General features: G+C 48.2%; 1 protein-coding gene and 1 long non-coding RNA gene across 2 annotated transcripts; both read left to right on the top strand.

Moving 5' to 3' along the window:
* The first annotated feature begins 1,417 nt into the window (after positions 1-1,417).
* On the top strand, positions 1,418-2,000 carry LOC120681226 (serine/threonine-protein phosphatase 7 long form homolog). Its single transcript, XM_039962743.1, has 3 exons — positions 1,418-1,472; positions 1,570-1,704; positions 1,788-2,000. Exons 1-3 carry the CDS (start codon positions 1,425-1,427, stop codon positions 1,998-2,000), a joined length of 396 nt encoding a protein of 131 aa, XP_039818677.1. The 5' UTR covers positions 1,418-1,424.
* Positions 2,001-9,469: 7,469 nt separating this feature from the next.
* Positions 9,470-12,515, top strand: LOC120684061. The gene is made up of 3 exons (XR_005679056.1): positions 9,470-10,919; positions 11,399-11,629; positions 11,741-12,515. It is a non-coding gene; the product is annotated as an uncharacterized LOC120684061 (long non-coding RNA).
* The last annotated feature ends 12,507 nt before the right edge of the window (positions 12,516-25,022 follow it).

Below are 25,022 nucleotides of genomic sequence, written 5' to 3' on the forward strand. Positions count from 1 at the left end.
TGCGTATGTATAGTAGTTGGTGGGTATGATTTGTTTCAGCTATGATTGTTTCTTTCATAATACCATTTGTGAATAGTAAATAACAATTGGAATTGGGTGTTACTCACTAACAATAACCAGAATTCATTTATATTTGAAAGATGGTATTCAGTGAACTAGTTAATTGATTAGCATTTTCACTGATACTAGTGCAATAAGAAATTTGTCATGTGCGCTAATTGTATCTCTGTTCTTGGTTTAGGAAAAAAAACATGTGCAGGCTCGTTGTTGTGAATATTGTTAACGAAAATTGAAGTTGAAAGCTGAAAAATTATAAGCTGTGAACTATAAGCTCAGAACTTAGAAGATGGACTTGCAGTAGTTGACTATAGCCAATGATTAGGGCTTGTTTTTTTTTGAAACGAAAGTGCAGCGTAAATACGTCTAGTGGTAATCTGGATCAGCATTACTGAATTAGGCTGACTAACACACTAAGATACCAACAAAGCTACAAATGAAATATTTAATGACTGCATATGAAATATGACCTTATAGTGATTTATCACTTGGTTGTTCTTGATTTCTCGGTTTTTGAATGTAGATGGCACAACACCCGCGGTATCCCCTCCTACAAATGGTTTATGATGAGCGGCACCGTGGCAAGATACTAGAGGAGCGTACGGAGGTGAACTTGTGATTGAATTTTTTTGTGTGAAATTACTAATTCGACTTTAGTTGATTACAATGTTGACTGATATGTTTGTAGGTTTTGAGGCCTCTACGTCCCCTCCTTCACAAGACTCACACTTGGGACGATAGGTACGCACCGTACCTTAAACGGGCTGGATTCCTCCCATTGGTATGGTTGGTCAAGGATGGGCTCCCAAGGATGGATAATGCAGCTCTGACAGCACTTGTTGACCGATGGAGGCCTGAGACACACACATTCCACCTTCCTGCCGGTGAGATGACCATTACACTACAAGATGTGGCTATGCTCTTTGGACTTCGTATAGATGGAAGAGCTGTGACCGGGAGCATATGTCCAAATGGATGGAGAGATAGAGTGGAGTTGTTGTTTGGAGTGCACCCACCTGAACCACCAGAAGACACAAAGGACAAGAAGCCTACAGGAGTGACATCAGCATGGTTGTCCGATCATTTTGGTACGCCACCTCCAGCTCATGCTCCGACAGGGGTGGTTGCTAGGTTCACCCGAGCATGGCTATGGCAATTGGTCGCAGGGTTTCTATTCCCGGATTTGAGCGGGAACACAATCTCGTGGATGTGGTTAGAACTAATTGGTTAGGAATGGGACAACATTGGCAGTTTCAGCTGGGGAAATGCAGCACTTGGATGGTTGTACCGTCAGATGTGTGATGCGTGTAGGCGGAGCGGAGATAATGCAAGCCTTGGGGGTTGTGCTTACCTTTTTGCAATTGTGGATGTGGGAGCGCATTCCTATTGGCAGGCCCGAGAGGCATAGTATTGGGGTAAGGACCTGATTTGTGCAGTTGTTTGGCACTATTGTTGTCTGCTTCATATAATCTTGAATATTGGATAACCTCATTACTTATTGTCTTCAATAAGGTTGTTCCATCATACGAGGAAGAGGCGGTGGGTACTGTGGGTTGGCTGTGGAACAATAGTGAAACTGTGCACGGGAATCCAGGAAGGCAGTACGTAGACTACATCAATGCTCTTGACTGCCTCAGTGCTGCACACGTAAGTCTACTACGACTTCCCTACCGCAAATCATGTAATGTAGCCATATCATTGTTGTAATCAAATTGAATATGTTTTCTTAGGTTGAATGGCAACCATACAATCGCCAAGAGGTGCAAAACATGGAGCTTAGTCCGCAATGCACCATGGATACTCAATATTGGCGCTCCGTCTGTTCTCTTATTTGCTACTATACTGTGGAGTTTCACCTTCCAAATCGCGTGATGCGCCAGTTTGGAATACTTCAGACATGTCCTCCCGAGCATCTCAGTACTAGCCAAGAGCTGCATGCGTAAGTTTTTTTATGCAATATCATGTTATGGAAATTATTTGCATGTTTTGCTATAAACTGGAACTGCATTAATGCTTGCAATATTTACATGTAGAATCGATCGTCGCAAGCAAAGGGGTATGAAAACTGGGAGGAGAAGCACGTTGCGCATGTCAATGCTTGGAATCTCCGGGCAAACAACATTGTTTTTGGCGGACCTGTTCACCGTGACTCCCAGTTCAAGACATACTTGGAGTGGTTGAAGCAACAAACAAGGCTGGAGCTAAAGGTTGCAATGGACGCTACCAACATCGAGGATTTGCCTTCGGACCCCGAAGATGTCTTCGACGAGTATGATGCTCACACGAGAATGGGTAGGCAGCCCGAGAGAGGACCCTTTGAAGATTACATTGTAAGTTATAATTTACATTACTTGAATACAACGAATCATGCAATAGATTGTGACCTATTATGTATATGACATATGCACCTGCAGGGTCATCAAATTGGTCGTTTTGCTAATGAGGCGGGACAAGCATTGAGCGTGCCAATAGGATCTCCGGATGAGGCCACCATGCTTAGGACATTTTTGCAGGTAAATGTCTAGATTTCGCTCTGAACTGGCAATTAGTCTTTGGTGGAGAAATAGTACTCTTAAATGGTTTTTCTTGCCTATTGTAATGCAAATTTATTTCCTCTTACGGATTTTGTTGCCTAATGTAATGTAGAGGTTTAGACGGGAATGCCGGAAAATGGCCTTCAAACTAAACTGCTTATCGGCACAAGGACAAGGACCGGCGGATCATGAAGAACCTTCCGGATCGCGCCAACGTGGTGGAAGGAGCATGAGTTTAACACCAGATTTGGGCACATCATCTACAGGTTCCGTTCCGTATTTCTAAAATAATTTCCATTTGTGCTACTTCTTGTTTTGTGAGTAGTTATACAAATGTTGAATATATACTGTTTTGTAGGAGGACGTCGCAGCCAACTAGGGGCTGTCAATATGTCAATACCTCGTAGGAGGGGCAAGGAGGCACCACCTCGGCAAACTGGTAGCGAGGAGTCTGAGGAGAACGTCACCGACGAGTCCGAGGAGACATCAAGATCACATGATAGCGATCCACCCTACAGCCCTGATGAGATTGGACACTCACAGCTTCCGGCGCTCCAACATCCTCGCAACGTTCTGCAGCAGCAAAGAGGCAGGCGCGGGCACGTGATCGCACCGATGTCGGGAGCGTGAACGTCCTGCCCACTAAGCCGGTCGTCCCCGTCGTAAAAAGAAACCTTACACCCCCCATTCCTCCCATGCCAAGACATAGTCTAGAAGTAGTTTCATTTCATCAAGTCTGCACATGTAACGGTTCTCAGGATATGTGCTTGTTTTATGGTCATGTAATGGGCTCTTCGTGTGCACTGTAGTCGTTCTATTAGTATTGCACTAGTAATTGTGGACAATTTATATCTTGTATGATCTTCTGAGATCTTGTAATCGTATTTTATGCTGTGTGTTGTGGTTTTGTTATGGCTTGTTGTGGAGAGGAGTGCAAACTGGTCTGTGTGCTGAGATCTTGTAATAGTATTTTATGCTGTGCGACCGTTTGCACCAGATTTGGCCTAGGGAGACTCCCTACTGAGTCACGCCAGGACTCTTGGCGCCACTACTTCAGTCACATTTTACCCCCCAGCAAATCTGGTTTCGCTGGTAGGTTGGCGTGACTCTTCATAGAGTCGCGTCGACCGTTTTGGCATGACTCAATGAAGAGTCACGGCAGGCCAAAATGGCGCGACTACTTCAGTCACATTTGACCCTCGGCAAATCTGATTTAGCTGGTAGGTTGGCGTGACTCTTCATAGAGTCGCGCCTACCGTTTTGGCGCGACTCAATTAATAGTCACGCCAAGACAAATGGCGCGACTACTTCAGTCACATTTGACCCCCGGCAAATCTAGTTTGGCTGGCAGGTTGGCGTGACTCTTCATAGAGTCGCGCCGACCGTTTTGGCGCGACTCAATGAAGTGTCGCGCCACGCACAGCCATCAACTAGTTTTGCCCTAGGCCAAAATGGCACCAACTAGTTATGCCATGCCCCACGGCGCGACTCGTTGAGCAATTGATAAGGCTGACGAACTTCCATGGACCTCAATCTTTCTGCCTCTTGCTTCCTCCGCTCCTCCTCCTTCTTTCGGTCTTGTTGCCTCTCCTGCTTTGTGAGAGGTTTAGGATACTTGATTCGGTTCTTCCTCCAATAGGAAATGAGTTCTTCCTCAAACGCCATGCCTGTTTTGTCGAACCTACGCGATCCATATTAGGAGACCATATCTGCAAATACGGGGCCCCACAAAGTGTTATGGTCTGGAATTGGAACATCGTACTTGGATCTTATAGTCTCTTTTTCTTGATTGTTTCTTCTATCTTCAATGACTCTGAGCACCGGGCCAACTGTATCCTCATCTCTTCTCTACCCGGAAAGGTCTCCGAATCACATGTCCTCCCCTCCTGCAACATGAACATGATGTTCAACCAAAAGTATACACAATATCAAAGTTTTTCCCGAAAAACAACAATGCGAATAGTACAAGTTGCTTACCCAATAATCTCCGTACGAGTTTCCACAAAACCAGCCATAGCCAAGCTCCGTCGGGACCACACCTCTACGAGCTGAGATGCCACACTTGCACCGAGGCCGAGGAGTCCTTTCGCATGGTCATTTCTCTTTCCCACTCTCGAATGCTTGCACTTCCTCTTCGGTTGGCCAATGACTTTTCGGACCGTAGATGTACTCTTCGAAATCACATAGTGGCCACCCGTCCTAGAGCGGAGTTAATATTAGTGAACAAATATGACACCATGGTAATGACACAGGTAGCAGACAAATCTTACATGCGTTGTTAGTTTGCAACGGAAGAATGGTGTGAACTTAACAGGTAGTTCAAGGTTAGGTCTTTGAAGCTTGCAAGGGACTCCACAGTGGCACAGTGGCCGATTTGTAACACGGATGCTTGCAGCCTCGGCCTTCTCTTCCGGCATCATCGAAGGAGGATTTGGTGGAGGAGGCACCCATCGCTTGAACTCATGGTATGGCTTAGTTTCATTCTCGTGATAAGGAAATAAATGAATTCTAGGGTCAAACTTCTCAGGTCCGTCAATCTATTGAAAGAAGTCGCATGGGTTACACGTGATCGGACACCCAAAACACATGGTCACACTCCACTCCCGAGAGCACGTGTAGTAAGCTCTTGCAGCTATTTTCGGATGCCTTGATTGCTTCACCTCTGCTGGAATTCCACATTCACAATTCGGGATTGGCAACGGGGAAGGCACGGGGGCATTCTCATCATATTCGGAGTACACAATTTTACGCTTCCGTGAAGGCAACATCCTACAAAAAGGTAGGAAATAATCAGAATACTACTATTTGAACATAAACAATATAAAATTATAGTGGTTCACATGGTATGAAGCATTAATCAAAGTTTCAAAAAACTCAAAACACTTTATTATGTACAACTATTTTCTTACCACGGCCGAACTATTTCTCGACACTCTATTTCTTTGGTTTTTGGGCAAATTTTTTGGGCCCTCCTTGTGCTTCTCCATTCGGTGACCCTCTTTATGGCAGATGCTACACCGAACCTTCGAACTTTCTTGGTTGAAATCACCATAACCATAGATATCATCACCGTAACCACTAATTTGATCCATCTCATTACTGAGCCATTTTTTCTTCCTCCTTCCAACCTTATCTTTGAGCAATCTACAATCTGGAATGTACTCATCACCATTATACTCGGGCCAATGTGCCGGATCAAGAATCGGTTCAAATCTAGATTCCCATGTCTTCAAGACAGTATTCTTAGAATATAACAGTGACATGTATGCTGGTGATAGGTGGGACACACCTCTAACGCGGCATGCTGCAATCATATGCGAGCATGGTACATGCAACAGCTGTGGAACACAACAAGTGCAAATGACGCTTGTGAGGTCCACTTTGTACATGCGGCCACCAGTCATCTCTCCTCCTACAGTCAATGCGGTTGCTGTCCTAACAGAATACACATATGTTGTCGGATCAAACAGCTCAGCTGACATTCTTGCAGCTGCCTTACCTACTTTGGTTAGGAGCTTCTTGGCACTTTTCCCCCATAGATCTTGGTTGGGCCTAGAAGCTATTTGTTGCCTTGCTTTCTCCCATCTATGCACAAAGTATGAATTGACCTTGTAGAAGGTGTACTCCACAATGGCAGAAACGGGCATAGCACGTACCCGTTTAAGAACCTTATTCAACACTTCTGAGATATTTGTGTTACATACACCATATCTAGAACCATCATCATAGGCAAGAGCCCACTTAAACTTATTTTCCATTTGGTCCTCCAACCACATTGTTTCCCGTTCGTTCATCATACCCTTTAGTTTTGCAAGCCTAGTTTCAAATGTCTTCTCCGCCTTCGATGCACATACTAACTTTAGCTGCTTTATGACCTTTTTACTCTTCTGTATTTGCCATATATTAGCGGCAAAGTGTCTCATACACCACCTATGCACGACTGGTTGGTACCCTTCCATGTGGTCCTCAACTGCATTAAGAATTCCTTGATGCTGATCCGAAATAATGCACACCTTACGGTCCGGTCCAACAACATCTCTATGGACCAAATGCAAGAACCATGACCAGCTGTCGTTGTTTTCACCCTCAACCAACGAAAATGCCAGGGGGATCAAACGATCGTCGCCGTCCATGCCTGTTGCAATCAACAATGCCCCTCGGTACTTCCCAGTAAGAAACATGCCATCCACACTTACAACAGGTTTGCAATGCCTGAATGCCTGTATACATTGCGGGAAGTACCAATATGCACGTTTCATTACAGGCTTCATAGAACCCTTGTGCATCTCTTGCCTGCCAGTGGTATGAGAGCACCACTTTGTCCCCGGGTTGAAGTGTGCAATTGCACTTAATATTCTTGGAACCCTTCCATAAGCTTCCTTCCAATCGCCCCATAACATTGCTATAGCATGCTGCTTGGCCCTCCAAGCCTTTCCATATTTTACCCGATAATTTGTAAAACCATGAATAGCTTCAATAATAGCTGCCACAGAAACATTTGGGTCAGCATGAACCATTGTGGCAATGCGTCTCCTAATGTAACGTGCGGTACATGGGGAGTGCTCTTGAGAAACCTCAGATGTCCCACATGTGTGAGGTTGTTTAATATTACTGATCCTCCATTTCACCCTATCATCAGCGACAGGACGTGCCCAAACCTTCCAAGGACACCCCTGCTGGCAACGAACCGTGTACCTCAATTTAGCCGACGAATGCACCACGTCGTACAGTCTATGGTGTCGCACAGAGTAGTCCCTCAAGAAAAATTTAAGATCCCAAAGGCTATCAAATATCATTCCCTTCTCTATCAACTGCTCACCACTATCGGGCTCAATACAGGCATGACGCAGACCCGAATCACAAAACCCCCCTTTTGGTATAGAATGAAAAATAGGGACCTTTGGAACATCAACATGCACAGCCTTCAACTGCCTCAACTCAACTGTAGTCAATTGGGGTATACGTCTTCCAAATATTGTTGATCTATGTTCTCTAACTGTCTCTTCTGCATTTCATCTCCCATTGGTGTTCGTGCCACGAATGGAGTTGCTTCGGTTCTTCTTGGAACGAATGCAGATGCTTGGGACACCCTAACCGACGGCAGCCCATGTGTTTGTTGACAAATATGTGTCCCATCTGTTTCTGGAAGTACCATATTATTGTCGTCTTCACCACCCTCATTTTCTTCCGAGCCCTGAGATATGTCATCATCATCGACCTCCTCATTGTCAAAGTCGTCTTCATCGAAATTATTGTTTACACGGCATGTGTCAAACCCAATTTCATCACCACTGTCATCATCATCTGAGTCATGAGAAAGATCATCACCATAACTTTTATCTTCCTCCTCGGGTGCATCGGAATCATGATCCGGTGAAATGGCTTCTTGAGTTACATGTTCAATGGGCTAATCTTCAGCAGGGGCATCCATACTACGATTGCACACATCAACTACTATCTCTGCACAACCCACTTGCGAACCTCTGACCAACTCTTTGTAAAACAACCAATCATTCTCACAACCAATTGGCATCATCACATAGTGTGACCTTTTCTTTCCAGCATCAAAGCTACCACAAAGCCTTAACTCCATACGCTTATTTTCTACTTTGAATAATGAATTTACTCGACACATTATATCATCGAATGAAGGTGCCACATCAAATCTTGCTACTTCTTGCCTCATTCTTGCAAACTCTCCATTTTCTTTAATCGTCCCACCCGAAAATAAACGAACTAAACGATCCATCTACACATATACATATACACAAAATGAAGAAGATAATATAACTATATATGGCATTACTTCATTATAAGTACAACACACTTCATTACTTCATACATGATTAAGATAATATAACTATATATAGCATAACATAAGAATTTTTACCAAAATACACATAAAATAGATTTGCCACTATGACGATTATTCACACTTTATAGCTCTTTGTAATAAAAAAATCTAAACAACACTATCACCTCCAAATTGATACATGCAACAATTATTACATGATACAAAAGTGTCACCATCGTTCAATTGCACGATACACCACAACTAATCCTACCCGATTCGTACTCAATCCCCCCATTTCAACTCAAACCCTACCTAAACTCTAGCCAACTCAAACCCTAACAAAACCAAGAAATGGAGGAAAACCAATCGGATAGAGTGGAGGAGCTACCTTCAGGGATCGATTTTCCTTCGTTTCTCCTTTGAATCGGGTGGAAGATCGAGTGGATCTAGAAGGGGACAGCGACGGGCGGCGCCATGGAGCTCAGGTCGGGTGGGGAGTGAAGGAAAAAAGAAAGGGAGGTGGAGGAAGAAGCCGTCCAGCGGGTGGGCCTATATTCAGCTGAGTCGCGCCACGGCGCATGGCGCGACTCAAGCGCGCCAAAGCATGTGGCGCGACTCCGCCTTGCCACGTCATCCGCTGCATCGTGTGTGTGCCAGCGTGGCAGCTTGGTCACGCCAAAGCATGTGGTGTGACACTTTAGGGAGTCACGTCATGTAATTTGGCGCGACTAAAAGGGCTAGTTTTCAAAAATTTAGATCGGTACGGATTATTTATAAAATATTAGATTAAAAAGGATTAAAATAAAAAAATTCCGTATATGCCCTCCCCTCACTCTGGCTCTGGCCTCTCCAAAAGCAGAGGTCGTGTGCCGATTTAACAACTTGCACACGCAAAAAGAATCTGAGATGGAGGGAAGGGAAGGAGGCGGTCTCTGTTGGAATGGAATTCACCAGAGCCTCTGGAGCAGCTGCCTGGTGCTCTGCTGATACAGGGGAAGGGGAAGCCACCGGCGGCAGCGGCCGGCGGCAGTGGCCTCCGAACAATAATTGCCACTATTGGTCTCCAGCCTAGGTTCCCCCTCGTCTTCCCATTTCCTCTCTCGGCTAGTTCCCTTCTACTAGCTCTTATGCCAGGAAAGCAACACGCCCATGCTATTTAAAAAACCCAACTTTCTTTTTTCTCATTTTTGGACTTTCCGGCTCAGCCTGATAAAGTTGTATTACGGTTTTTGTGTGCTCGTTTTCATAATCCTCGTTACGGCCAACCAAGAGCATAAAAGGTGAAATCTTTAAAAAAACATATTTAATTGATGATCATGCTATCCGTATTAGTACTCCTCCGAGTTGGTAGCTTGTGTGAATCTAAATTCCTCTTTTAGACAAATTTCAACTATAGTTGAACAAGTTCCCCCAGCTCCGTAACTCCAGGATTTAATCGAAGACAATTTGCAAGAGGGCGTTTATTCCATCAAAAATCATGTTCTCTTACTTTATAGGCAATTTCTTGTGCGAATAGAATTTTCTCTTCCAAGGGGGGCAAATATAACTATACATAAATATACATGCTCCTCCGGTTTGGTAGCTTAAGGATTCGCACCATTAGTATTTTGTAACTTCCCACTGAGCTCATAAATTTTCAATTATGGAATGAAACTTTGAAATGAATGACAATGAACTAGAAAATAAATCTTATATGTAGAAAGATTTGAGCTGAGAGAATATGCATGCATGCCAATCGCAAAAAAAGAAGAAGCATGCATGCCAAATGTATGGATTCTACTAGGAGGAAGAGAGAGGACACGAGAAAATATGATAGGGGCAAAAAAGACATGAACCTCAATGAAACCTGGATGCGGTTTGCATTAGTAATATCTAGGATTCCGTTTTGATGTTATTATAAAAAAAGATCCCGTTTTGATTGTTGCTTCAGCTTTTCCAGACTTTATTAGTCAGGCATCACGGTAACTGTTGGATACATTGGTCTGCCACACCCTCTAGAATCCAATTCTATCAGCTTGGTCCAAAGATATCAGCGACCTACATGTGTGCCATATCAGATACCTTGGGAGTGGAAGATGGACCCATATCTCCAAAAATGCTTTAAGTATAAGCTAAAAGTAATTTTTTATTTTAAGAGTTTTGCTAGATATCTGTCGACAGTTTTTTCAGAAAAAAATCTGTCAGATTTCTGTCCACCGAATGAATAGTGCTATTGTAGTAGTCTCTTCGGATGTGCTGTGCTTAACGAGTCTCATTTTCACACTGCTAAACCGACTCTTCACCTCCCAGTTTCTCTTCTTGCTCGAGAGCTCATTCTCAGTTGTCACTTCCGTCTCCCTCCTCCCCCCTTGCTGCGCGGGCGTGTTTGCCGGCACCCTAATAACTCACAATTTCCCACTCAGCTTTCTTCTTGGAATCTTTTGTCTCTGTCCTTGGTCTACTAAATCTTTGGTGCGATTTGGTTATTCCTTCTTTTTTTTGTGTATTCATGCAGTTCATTACCTGCAGTGCGTCAGTGCTCCTCTGTTGTTCAGGTTTGTCACACTGCCGGCTGTCTAAATCTATTCCGCTAACAAATCAAAGATATGTTCTCAAAGGAATTTGTTGTTTCTTCATATTAATGTCGATGCCTCTTTGCTTTGTCTATGTATTCTTATCTTGTGATTTTTTTTAAAAAATATTTTGGCTTTTAGATGGTCAAAGTTACTACAGTTTTATTGTCAAATTCATCTCGTCTCATGTGGTCAATATATCTTTGTTTTATAGTCTTTGTTCATGCCATGTGGTGTGTCAACATTCCCAATAAATCCCTATTTTAAGTATATTTGTTTTTTGGATTTGTCTTGCTGAAGTGGAAGAAGCTAAAAATAATTGTTTGTGTACTTTTCCTTTGTGTTAGGAATCTAAATTAGAAATCATGTGCTTTCAGGTTTCATTTGTGTTCTTTTGCTACCTGTCAGCTTTTGTTCGGCTATTTTTCTGTGCTAAATATTTAGTTTATGCCTATATGCAGCAGAGTGTTATATTAGTTCCCGTTGAGAACTGGAGTAGCGGCCAAAGGATGCTAGACCATAAAGACTCCGCCAGCGCACCCACAGGCCTGGGGTTCTAAGTGGGGCGAATTTCCACCTGTGGTTAAAAAATCCCCCTCACTGGCATAACTAGGGTGCAGGGGGTTTTCTCAACCGGAAAGCCGGTTGCTTCCTCTTAATGAAAAATGGTTGGGGCCATCATACCCCACCCAGTTGAGTATTTTTTTAAACTGGAGGAACGGTTTACTTTTTTATTTGTGACATTCAATTTCAGGAGCTAGACGTGCAGGTCGACTAATTTTTTATGTGACATTCAATTTCAGGGGCAAGCCGTGCAGGTCGACGATAGCAGCAGCAGCTTTTGTGCTGTGCCGGTCGACAACTACAACCTAGAGTTCATCAAGTTCTCGCCTTCTAGCAGGTCTACTAGATTTCATTTTAAGTTTGTGCAGTGTCCATTTCATCCTACAGTACCTAACCATTGCTCTGAGCACTTAATCTAGCTTTGTTCTATTAATGATCTCTTGTCTTCATGTGTTTCTCCTTAAATTAGTACTAGATCAGCACTTAGTTAACTACTTTTGCTCGATTTGATGTGACGGCTGTCATTTTTAGTCTTACCTTAGCCAAAAAAAAACTGAGTTGTCAGTTTTTGGCTATGTTGGATCAAATGTGGCTTTCCATTTGATAATTAAATAGGATGATGGGAAATGATTCAAGTTGTTCTGTTCTAACGTCCTATAATGGGAAAACAGGGTTCTATGTAGGAATTCTTTACACATGACCTCGGTTGCTTTTGAGATTTGTGTTATCTATATTTTTCCTAATGATATTACGGCAGAGTTGTCCTTTGACAATTTGAAGAAAATGAGAACAGAAAAGTATGTGCTGATTGTGTTGACAGCAGAATTTATTCTTAGCAGATTTTGGGTTGTTTCTGTACCCGTTAATACGTGTTATCTCCGTTAGCAAAAAGCTAACAGATTTTTTTGCCTGTAAATCTATCGAACTTTAGTGCTGATGTGTCTATTTTTTATTGGATAAAAATTTGACAGATGCACTCAGAGGAAATCTGTCCACAGATACGTAGACAGTCCCTTATTTTAATAGTGATGATGAAAGAGTGAGGTCTTGGAGCTGGCCCTCTCTTTCGCTTCCTAAATTTGCAATGCCTTTCTTCTGCAGTGACCCAACCTAAAATTTGCATGCCCCTTTTCTTTTTAAAAAAAAAATCCCTTTTGTTGTTTTTCTAGTGCAACCTGAGACTGAGTGGCCGTTCCATTCTCCCGTAGAACCTCCCTTTTTGATCTGAACGTGGGCTTGGAATCGGATCCTACTAATTTTCCCGGGAACCAAAACTAAGATCGCATGTAAAGGCAGCAGCTCTGCTAATTGGGCGTGACTCAGCAGCTCCAATTACTCCTACCATTGTAGCAGGCGGAATCTGCCAGGGCCCCACATCTGCTGGCGCGCGAAGATTCACTACGGCCGATCCGGGTCGTCCGCAAGCGGAGCTCTCACGGATCGCACGGACGGGGTCCCCTGACCCTGAGTGCTCAGACAAAACGGCTTTTGGTTTGCGATACTCACAGTAACCAAAAGGTTAGCCGTGTCATGTCAGGCAAAGGCCCGGGCCATGTGACCGTGTGTGGAATCAGTTCGGTGGAGCAATCGAGTGCGTCAGAGTAAGTGCCCGGTGTTATCGGATGGTAATGGTAGTACAGTAGTAGTAGAATATATATTTTTTAGAAAATGGTTAGCAGGAGAGAATATATGGAAACATGAATAATCCGCAGCCTGCCTGCCTCAGATCTTTTTTGCTGGGAGGATCAGGTTCGCGTTCCGTCGGCACGTGTCAAGCTCGGCCAGAGCCCAACCCTGCTTTGGCCCCCGGAATCCGGGCAGTTTCATTCGCCCGTTTTCCTGCAATCGCGATAGGCCATTTGCCCTGTCTGGAATTCGCATGTTGGCACGGCACGAAGCGCCCCGGAATGCTTCAGAGCAGGGCCGGCCCGCGCGCGCGCGCCTGTTGGATCGTTCTGGTGCCGCACGGACGCACGCCGCGCACTTGCTCTCGTGGTCACAGGCCACAGGCCAACCCGCGCCGGGACGACGACGGCGGAACTCGGTAAATCTATTCATCGCGCATGCGATTTTTAGCCAGAGCATCACAGAAGCACGCGTGAGCCCCTCCTCTGTTTATCTTCCACCTCCAGACAGGGGAGGAGGCGCTGCAGCCAGCGAGCGAGGAGGGGAGGGGGGTTGGGGGGACGGGTGGTAGGTGGGCGGAGCGGGCGACGGCGACGACAGCCAGGTGGTGCAGGGAGGCGGCGGAGCTTACGATTTCGGGTTGCTGGGGTGGGGGTTCTATGGCCACCGGATCTAGAGAAGGGCTCGGCGGCGGCGGCGGCCCGGCGACGGAGACGATTCGGCCGGCGGAGGGCGCGGGAGCGCCGCCGGCCGGGCAGGGCCGAATCCTCGGTGGACGGTGCGGTAAGTGGCCTGGGCAGTCGTGGCCGCGCGCGACCGGGAGCACGGAAAGCGGCCGGGCGTTCCATTCCGTGCCATGCCTATACCATGATCACATTTTCTTTTTCTTTTTTTATTCTCCTGAGGTTCGGTGCATCGCGTCGCGTCGCGTCGCGCGCGCATTATTGCGAGAGAAGACCGGACCGGGCGGTCCCAGCTGGCGTGCCGGCGGGCGGTAAAGAATTATTAGCGCTACGTGCAAGCTAGCCTCCGCCCGTGGCTGGCAGGTTGCGCCATGGCCCATGGGTATTTTGTTTCTTTTTCTTTTTCTTTTTTGAAACGAATGCGCCATGGATCGATGAGTATATATGTGGATAGACTCGACAGGAGGTCCAGGTCTCCAGGAGGAGGCCGCTGCTGCACACTGGCTTTTAAAGCAGCGACCTGGACGTTGGCGGCCGCAGATCTCCGGCGAGGCCAACGTGTTAAAAGTTGGTGCGTGGCCCGTGACACATGGCATGCGGCGCTGTCACGTGTCAGCGGGATCTGGTCTTCACTCTTCAGCGCCTTTCTTTTTTCCCATGGTCCGAGCCGGGAACACGTCGTGTTCGTCCCGGGCAGGGGTACTGTTTCCACCTTCAAGTTTCTGCAGTGAAGTCACGCCGCTGCTCTCTGCCTCTCTGGTCACCGTGGGATTCAGGATTTCAGGTGCTCGATCCGGAACTGAAAAAATATATGATCGCGCGCTAAATGGGTACCTGAGTGCCGGATTGACTTTGGCGCAGAATCTTCAGTTCCGGCTGAAAGCGCTTAGACTACTTTACAGGTCCGCCTCTGTTCCCAATGATGATTTTACATTCAACTGTAAGTTTTGGAGTGAGGGGTCGATTTTTTTTCCATCACCATCACATGTGGGCCCAATGCTCCGCCTTCGCTGTCCCTTTCCCACATCTGGGTCTCGCGCTCCCGACCTCCCTTTCCTTCCTCTCTCTCCCGGCCCTCTCCCCATTCCTTTGCTCCAGATGCATCCCGGTGGGGCCGCGACGGGAGGAGCGGATCCCGATGGGGCCGGCAGCGGGAGGAGCGGCGAGCCGGCGGCGGGGCCGGTGGGAGGCGCGAAGCCGACGCGCTGCGGGCCGGCGGCGGGGGAGGCACTGCGGGCCGGCGGCCGGGGGAGACGCTGCGGAGACGGGTTGACGGCGGGAGGCGCGGCGGCGCTCTCCCCCAGCACCGTCCCGGCTGATCTAGTTTTTTTTCTTCATTTCTTCATTTTTTAATTCATTTTTTATCTTAGTTTTTTATTTTTTATGTAAAATTTTTTTCTCTTGTAATTTTTTCTTGAATTTTTTAATTTATTTACATTTTTTTCAAATATTTTCTTGAAGGTTCCCACTCCCCTAAATTTTCTTTGAAAAATTTCTGCTCTCTAATTTTTTTCTTTGATTTTTTCCTTGAAAAAATATCTGCTCCGAATTTTTCCTTGAAAATTTTGCTGCAGCTCCAAATTTTTTTTTGATTTTTTCCCTAATTTTTTTCTAGAAAACGACAAAAAACTTTCTATAAACAGAAAAAAAATACACGGTCGGAAAATCGACCGTAGAGAAGGGGTCCATACGGTCGACCGCAATTAGCCTGTCCCGCCTCTGTTTCTCCTCCTTTCCTTCGCCCGTCAGGTCACCATGTGCAGGCTCTCTTTCCATTTTATTTACTTGTATAATACTTCCTCCTTTGCTCTACCGAAAATTCGACCTCTCTTTCCCCCACTGAAAGGAAAAAAAATCTGGCCCCTGCAATCGCATTCGGCGATGGTGTGAAACGTACGGGCGCATATTAAACTGCGGCGGGCCCCCACTCAACTCGCCGGAATTGCAATGCAGCGCTGGTGATCACTACTCCCTCCGTCCCAAAAAAACCGTCATTTTTTGTTTTTTAGAAACTGCGTTTGACTGCTCGTCTTATTCAAATTTTTTATGTATATTATAAAATAAATAAAATATTATTAAAATATCATTAGTGATGTAATAAGTCATAACAAAAGTGATAGTATTTGTAAAAGAAAATTAAATAAGACGAGCAGTCAAACACAGTTTCTAAGAGTCAAAGAATGACGGTCTTTTTGGAACGGAGGGAGTACTAACCAAGCATCAGCAGTGCAGCACAAGGCACAAGCACAACACTCGCCCGTCAGTAGGCTATGGTAGTAGCCCTGGCCCAGCATTGTTTCGGCCCGCCCCTTTTCTTTAGGTGGTCCCTCTCCCTCCGAGGTGGGAGGCCGGGCCCACCAACACCCCGCTCCCCGTCCCCGAAATTGGCGAGACGGCCCATCAGCCCATGGCACCACTCGCGCGCGTAGCTGCAGACTAGTCGCTGCTGCTGCAGCCGGCAATGTAGTTGCAGACTACTAGTCGCTAGTGGAGGCGGCATCTGCGATCGGCGTCGCCGCCCCTGTGCCACCGAGCCGGGCGGGGGCCGGACGGCGACCGGTCGATCCCCTCCTCGCGGGGTAGCCAAGAGTCAGGTCGCCGGCGACAGGCCGGAGGCACACCTTGCCTTACGCGCAAAGCAAAGCACTGCACTATGCCAACGCAGCACTGAGAGAGAGAAATCGCTTTGGCACGTCGAGGCCACCTGAGAGGCTAGGCCGGCGGCAGATATTATACTCGGCGCGGCCTCGCTGGCTTTATCCAGCCGGGACGAACCGGAGCAGCGAGGGTCGAAGCGAGCCAAGCGAGACTGGGAAAGAGGGAGCAGGGATCCGACGCCTAAAGCCGGCCAGGATCCGGCCGCTTTATTCGGCCCGGCCCACCGCCAAAAAGAGGCTGATGGAATGGAGGAAGAACCAACTTGCCGCGGAATCTCACGGCTCTTTCGTTCGGATCCCTCCAGGAGTCAAAACCAACCGAGCACGTCAGATTCCTTGGAGAGGAGGGCGGAAAAGGAGAGGAAGGCGCGCGGGTGGGGTGGCACCGTGACAGAATCCACTCCGGGCGCGGAGATTCCACAGGCCACGACACCCGGATACTATTCTGATATTCTCTTCCCCAGGCCGGCAGGCGGCAGTGGCGCTGGTGCTCCCGCAACTATGGATGGCCCTGGCCGCCCCTTCCTCCCCCGGCCCCGGCAACTTGCTCGCCCCTGCAGCTACGGATGATGGATGGGACGGTGAGGTGATCCGACCCGCCGAGGCGGGAGCTAGCCCTGCCGATTCCATATCTGCGTAAAGGGGGCGGCGCCGAGATCGATTCCGTTGCGGTGTTTATCCGTCAGGAGCGGGGTCGGCACTGCCGTATTGTATTCTCTTCCTCGCTCCTCACCATTCACCAACGAATAACAGAGAGCTCTAGCGCTTATCCGGAAAACGGAGGCTGGCTGGTTCCCTGGAGCCCTAGGCGTTTGAGGCCAGTTGGTGCGTGCTCCTCGTGCAGGTCTGGAGAAGAGAGACCGTCCACAAGGCGTGGTGGTGGGCGACGCCCGAGCAATTTGGGCACTGCCGCGCGACCCCATTGGGCGGGCGATCGAGGCTAGCTATCTGGCTGCCAATTGGCATCGGCCTCGTTCGTCGCTCCAGGCCACCGCGGGAGCACCTCGCTTTCCCCCTCGGCAGACATGCACGGATGCAGTGCAGTACTCATCAGGGAAGGAAAAGCCTAATCATGGAGCGGAGGAAAACGTAGGAGAATGGTGGGAGGCCACCACCACCAGGGGCATGTCCAGCGTGCCATGAGTGAAAAGGGCACTTAGAAGCGACTGGGAATTGAAGGTGTGTACTCGGATTCTCGCGCTTAGATCTTGCGCCCATAAGAGCAAGTTTAATAAATTTAGCCAGCACTGGCGGGGATGCGGGCGGAATGGGTGGTGGACCCCGCTGATGTCTCGCTGCTCACCCAATCGCATGACGCCCTGTGCGTCTCCGCCGGCCTCAGCCGGCGTTTTGCGAACAGCCCGCGCCATTCTCTTTCCTCGTCCACGTCAGCTCCCAGCCAGTATCCAGCCACCCATAATACCTGCTCTAAACCAACCTGACACCTGACACTCTTTGACAGAGAGCAAACGTGATAAAAGTCAACTATTCAAGCCACCGGGGTTCTAGTTCTAATAAGCAGCTCACCAGGTCCAGGTCTCCATTGCCAGGTAGGGATCGAGCACCAGCCACTGCCACCTGGATACACAAATTCACAGATCCTACGACGTGCATGCATGGAAGCACCTGGATACACCACCCTTTGTTACGGAGATTCAGACTGGCTTAACATGTGACACCACCGCCCTGAAGAGTGCATGCAGCTACTAGAACGCAATACATAAAGAGCGCCACTTACGATTCAGCGGGCCAAAGGATATGGCGCCATGCACAGCATACCGCGTGTCAACGGAGCAAAAGAATACGGTTACCTACCATGGGTCCATTTCTGAGATTTTTTTTCCCATCTGAGGTTGTAAACTACATATGACAAATGGGCCAAATTACAAAAGAAAAAGATATACCGAGACTAGTGGGCCTTAGTAGGCTTCAATAGTTCAATTTGTCTGGCTGGAAACTCTGGGCTTCTTTCTGTTTGAAAGGGGGGCAGTCTTTTTTCTCGGTCCGGCTAGCATTCTCGTGGGCCAACCAGGCCAACATCGCGGTGGAACGTTCATAGAAACTGAGGTGCAAGTTAGTAGCAAACTAGGGATTGGTTACTTCATGTTGTTCAGAACTTAACACCTCTGAGTTAGTAGCAAACTATAGATGTCCATTCGGGCCGCCCGGCCCGGCCTGAGCACGAGCCCGCCCTAGCCCGGTCACCTTCGGGCCGTGCCTGGCCCGGTCCAATTCCTTAGTGGGCTGGATTGTGTAGCTGGGCTGTGATTTGAAGTTAGCTGAGCTGTGCCTTTGGAGTTAACGGGCCAACATCGGGCCGACCTGCTAACTCTGTGCTGGGCCGTGCCAGCCCACGGGCTGGGGAGACGGCCCAAGCCCGGGCACGGTTGACGGGCCGGGCTAGCCCGGGCACGGTGGAGAGCGGACCGGGCCGTGCTTGGGCCGAGTCAAATTGGCCGTGTTTGGGCCGGGCCAACGGGCTGCGGGACTGCATGGACAACTATACCTCTGACTCATGTTTTGGCAATGGCAAGGACGACAAAATATTGAAAAAGTATATTGAGTCATTGCAAATTCAAATGCAATGCTTACTGCCCGGGGTGGTGGTCAGGGGCGGAGCCAGTGTGGGGCAGGGGGGCTCAAGCCCCCTACCCCAAGAACTCCATTAGAGGCAAAGGTGAAGTAGGAGGAGACAAGGGAAAGGAGGAAGAAGAAGAGGGAGGAAGAGGAATGAGCCCCTCTTGGGGCTGGCTCCGCCAGCAACGGGGTAGTTGATGATCTTTCAAGCAACGACAGGTGACTGTGTGACGACGGCGGCCGAGTTACGCTGGAGAAGGAGGGAGGAAGAGGAATGAGCCCCTTTTGGGGCTGGCTCCGCCACTGGTGGTGGAGAGCAATTGATGATCTTTCAAGCAACGACATGTGACTGTGTGACGACGTCGGCCCAGTTACGCTGGAGAAGGACGACCCTACGGGTAGATTGAGGGCGAATTAATATTGCATGCATGTATATAAGAGTACATGGGTCCCGCATGAATCCCACCAGGATAGTATGTGGGTCCTACTGGAAGAGCACGTGGGTCCCGCATGAACATTATGTGGGTCCCACATAGGGTCACGACATGGGTCCCACCTAAATAGTACATGGGCCCCAGCTTAAGAGTACGTGAATCCCGCATAAATAGTACATGGGTCCCACGTGAAGCCACGGCTCACGAGAGGGCTCGAAATCTTGGCCCGTTAGTATACGTGAATCCCGCATGAATAGTATATGGGTCCCACATGAAGCCACGGCTCACGAGAGGGCTCAAAATCTTGGCCCGTTAGTATATGTTATAGATTAGTATATGTTATAGATTTAAAGGTCCCCGGTAGTTAGGAACTGCCCCCACGTTATCGAATCCCACTTCTGATTTTTTTTAAAAAAGAGAAAAATCCCACTTCTGGTCCAGAATGGACTTATTCATTGAATGTGACACATATTTTGTTTAGGGTAAAATACACGGCCGGTCCTTGAACATGTCAGGGTATGTCAGGCCGGTCCCCCAATGTATAAAATCAGAAATTCGGGTCCTTAAACTTATTAGCGTATGTCATCCCGGTCCCTAACCTTAGAAAATCAAAAATCCGAGTCCATGCAATGACTAAAAGTGGTTTCGGACCATATTTTTTAGTTCAAAAAAATCAACAAATAATAGATATAGTTTTTAAACAATAAAAATATCTCCAAGCCTCTAAAATTCTTATGAAAATATCTTGAAACTAATTAGAGCTCATGAAAATATTTTTGTAAACTTCTAAAATTAGGTTTAACTCTAGAAGAATGTGAAAAATATATTTTCACCTGATATTTTTAGGAGATCCAATTATTTATATTTAGGATCTCGTGTATCTCTATTATCTTTTTTTGGGAATTTTTGAAGAATTTTGGGGGCTTAGAGATATTTTTATGGTTTAAAAGCTATATATATATATATATATATATTATTTGTTGGATTTGTTTTTGAACTAAAAATATGGTTCGAAACTACTTTTAGTCATTGCATGAACTCGGATTTCTGATTTTCTAAGTTAGGGACTGGGATGACATACTCGGACAAGTTTAAGGATCCGAATTTCTGGTTTTATTTGTTTAGGGACCGGGATGATACACCATGATAAGTTTGAGGACCGGCCATGTATTTTACTCTTTTGTTTAACTCCGAGTTCAAAAAGTTCCTTTATTCTTAAAATCAGGTGGTAGGTCTTGAGCTGAAGGCGCTTAGCCGCCGGTACGGGTGGGCATTCGGGTAACTCGAAAATTTCGGGTCAAGTTTTTTGGGTTCTCTAAAATTTGGGTTTTCAAAATCAAAACCCGAAATTTATTTAAAAAAATGATACCCGACGATTCGGGTATCCAATATTTCGGGTACGGGTATATCCGAAATATCCGACAAACACCACACAGATCTCAGATCTGCATAAACCAAACTCAGATCGAGCTATTACTGTGGACGGACGGGGGCGAGCTCAAGTGTGTGACGAGGCGATGGCTTGGAGAGGCAACGAACTTGGGGCGCCGCATTGAGTTGCCAAGGCTCCGGACCTCCAGCTTGGGGGCACGGCGTGCGTCACAACAACCTTGTCTTGTGGCTGTGAGGATGCGGCAGGGCGCTGGGCGCTGGGCGCATGCGGGGGCGCAGGCAGCAGGCACTCAGAGGTGGCGGCGTGGAGGCAGCTGGGCAGCACAGGGCCGGAGAAAGATGCGGAGGCCGGAGAGAGAGACAGATAGTTCGAGAGAGCGAGAGAATAGAGACGGATCGAGGGAGAAGAGAAGTACACATGCTAGATATTTTTACCTTTGGACGGGTGGTGAAAGAAGGAGGGAAAGGGAATAGATGATGGGCTGACGGCAGGCAAAATGATTGACTTCATGGGCCGCGGAGGACAAGGTGGTAGTGGGCTGGTTTGGCTGTTAAGAAGTTGGAGAATTATGCAGGCCACATGTAATTTCGGATACTTCGGGTACTGGGGTGCTAAACTCGAATTACCCATAATAATTTCGGGTACCGTGGCTTACTACCCGAAGTAGTGTTCGGGTTTTTCGGGCTCGGATTTCTCGGGTTCGGGTTTTTCGGATTCGGGCTTCGGGTTTCGGGTAATTTGCCCAGCCTTAGCCGCCGGTCTATACTTGAAAGCGCTAACCTCCACTTGAAACTGCAGAAATCTCTAGGTGAAAGTGACTAAATGTTGGTGAGAGCTTGGAGCACTAGCTCGGTTGGAAAGGTGATCGTGAACTCACCAGTTGTATTGAAGCCCTCTAATAAATATAAAAGGATTCTATCTGGCTGATCTGCTAGTTGTACCTATCAGACTGGATATGTACTTGCCAGTTACAAAAACACTATTGGATACGGTGATGTCATCTCAGGTGCAGGTGACAATAGCATCAATATCGCAATATCACTTTCTCTATTGACATATAAAATAAAGGATGGTGCAACCCTCTGCCCACATTGTAGGAGCTTCTTTAAACTAGCTATTACACATCCGCAAACGCTAGCAATTTGAAATTCCTTTTCATTGGTAATATCTTTCCTCTCTTGAGACACCATCGTTTGATCTCGACTTTAGACAACTTGTTGTTTCTTTTATTTTCTCTAACCTGATATATTTTGTCACCGTTCACAAATGAGAAATTTGTATGAGTATGACGGTCTTATAATAATATTCTTTGGGTAACATCATGGGTGAAGTATGAAGGCCTAGTTTTGTTGGAATTAAAGTGTAGGTCATTAGTTGGGCAATTATTGTTGGTCCCTGAATAAGGCAGAGTTGGACTAGCGACCTAACAAGATCTTTCATCTGGGATTTTAAGTATATATGTGGCACATCAATACGCAAGCATGCAAATCCAGTACAGGATCCTTTGAAAATGTATCATTACCTCTAAAGTTCATAGAAGATGAGTGTGTCCAAATTATGCTGACCAGGATCGATCAGACACCATATGAACACCATGCCTGACTTTCTATAGAATGAGGTAGACTCCCGAGCTGGTGAAAGATGGCTAAGTGACCAAATAAATTACATAACAGTGTATCAAACTTGATAAGTGTCGGTGTCCTGACCCGGTGGTCCAGCACCAACAAGTGATGATGCTGCGTATTCCTCGTCCCAGATGGTTGATGCAGGAGGCAATACAGTCACGCACGGATTTTATCCTGGTTCCGGCCGCGGGGCCGTACGTCCAGCAAAGGGGTGTGCGAGAGCACTATACTGTCTTGCAACGGGGGTGCCTGTAGTAGGGGGTACAAGCGAGGCGAGAGAGGGAGAGAAGCTCCCAGGTCTCTGCTAGAGGAGGAGTTGATTGAGGTGAGTGCCAATATCGGGGCTCAGAAGAGCGTATGTGCTCTGTGAGTGGTGCTGAGTGTAGTGTTCCGCCAGATCCCGTAGATAGAGCTCGCCTCCCCCCTTTTATAGACACAAGGAGGGGCGGTGTACATGCACAGGAGATCGCGGAAGTCATCGTCTTGTCCCCGAATCGCGGGGGTGCAGTGGTCGAGAACTGTAGAAAGTATACCGCGGGGTATGGCGTCCGGCGTGGCAGTCGTCCTGGGCGCCATCCTTGGCCTTGCAGAGATCGCGCCGGCGTCCATGTAGCTCCAGCGGGCGGCGTGGTGGTTGCTGTAGGGGGTACCGTCCTCCAGGCGTGGCGTGGCGTGGCGTGGCGACGCTCCGAGGGTCCTGCAGGCCAGGGTCTTGTCCTGGTCAAGGTCGGAGCCGCTTCCGAGGGTCGTGCCTATGCCGTTCAAGGGTTCCGCGGAGGAAAAAGTTTGAAGGAGGTATGAGGAGTTGGCAGCACAGTGGCTAGAGCAGTGCCAAGCACGTCTTGCACTGCATCGCAGGTTCCCACAGTGTCGCCACAGCATCCGGAATGGCGGAGCAGTGACTGGAGTTGGTGGACGGGACTCCGGTCACAACCACTGCGTGGAGTGGCTGCCTGACGCCGTCTGACCCGGATGCTGCGGAGGAGTGGTTGGAATTTAATGCCTCCATACGGCGGACGGGTGAGCGGCGGGGCCGTTTGTCCTTCCTGTCGAGGGGTGGCCTCGAGCGAGGTGGAGACGATCCGCTCCCCCGAGGGTAGGCTCCCTACCCTCGAGCGAGGCGGAGTCAGTCCGCTCTCTCGAGGGTAGGCTCACTACACTCGAGCGGGGCAGAGACGCGGGGCGTTTGTCGAAGGTTTCAGCGGGAGGCCCTCGAGCGAGACGGAGATTGCGCCGCGGATTCGAGGGGGCTCGGTTGGGCCATACTGTGTAGGTGGGCCGTGAATTGGACTTCTTTGAGTCCTTTCCTTTCCTTTGGATTGGAAGGGGGTTGTAGGCCTTCGTGGGCCATATTTTGCATTTTAAGGGTGATTTAGTCCCTTGGTTAGGGTGCCCTTAATCATGGTACCCGACAGTAGCCCCCGAGCCTTTGTGGGGATGAGCATCAGCCCTACAGAGGCTTGACTCCTTGAAGGCATGACCCGGGTGCTGACCGTGGGGATCTCGGTTCACCCGGCGGGGGCGCGATGGTGCTCCGGAGGGCGTTGTCGGAGAAGATTGATCCAAAGTAGGGATTTCTCGTTGGAGAAGCAATGAGGAGGCCACTCCGAGTTGTCTATGCATATCATAGTCGCCTCGAGCACCATGGCGCCGCCGCTGGGGATGTCGCCGTCATGCTGCTGAAGGCATTCGAGCAGGCCTGCAGAGGATTTTGGTCCTTGAATGTGTGAAGTTTCGTCCGTGGGGGCGCGTCAGCGCACCCACGGGTGTAGCCCCCGAGACCTTGGAGGAGTGTTTGCACTCGTCCAAGGGCTATAAACATCGCCCTGCTTGGTTGCTTTACTGGGGAGAATGCTCAGCTTCCTTTTCAGTCGGCATCGGCGTTCCTTTCAGCCGGCCTCGGCGTTTTTCGTGCTGGCATAGCGACTCGAGGTCCTGTTGAACCATCTGGGAGACGCGCGTTAAGAGTGGGGGGTTTTGGCTAAACACGTGGAACTTCACAATCGACGGTTGCCGATCCATTCGAGGGCGCGGCCTGAACTGCGACGTGCGAGGAGCCCCTAAGTCCTGGCCTGTGTGAAGGCATTCAGGGGATCCTCGACTTTTGTTACGACCCTCATCGCCCTTCCGCAGGAAGGAGGGGTGAAGCGCACCATACTACCCATGCCCGGGCCGCAAGCTATGGCTGTTTCAGTGAGCTGTTAGCAGGTGGTTCAAGTGGACGTCTGTGCCCCATTCGGTAAGGGTCGGCTTGTGGTCCATGGACACATCACATAAAGCGCTCGCAAAGGTTCGCTAGGCGGGGCTCGGACCCATTCGATACGGTCCGAGGGCTCGATGCTCTCCCTCGATGGGATCCCCCTGCTAGGCACCCTCGAGTGGCCTTGAACACTGCATAGGATGTCTCGAACTCCATATTTGAGGGTAGCTTGTATGGCACATCCATGCAGTCCCTGACTCTGGTGATCTGGGGCGCCTGTCGAACCCTCGACGTGCCAGACTTCGAAACCCTGATCAGTAAAGCCT

This window comes from Panicum virgatum, chromosome 7N, assembly GCF_016808335.1.
Source record: "Panicum virgatum strain AP13 chromosome 7N, P.virgatum_v5, whole genome shotgun sequence".
NCBI lineage: Eukaryota > Viridiplantae > Streptophyta > Magnoliopsida > Poales > Poaceae > Panicum > Panicum virgatum.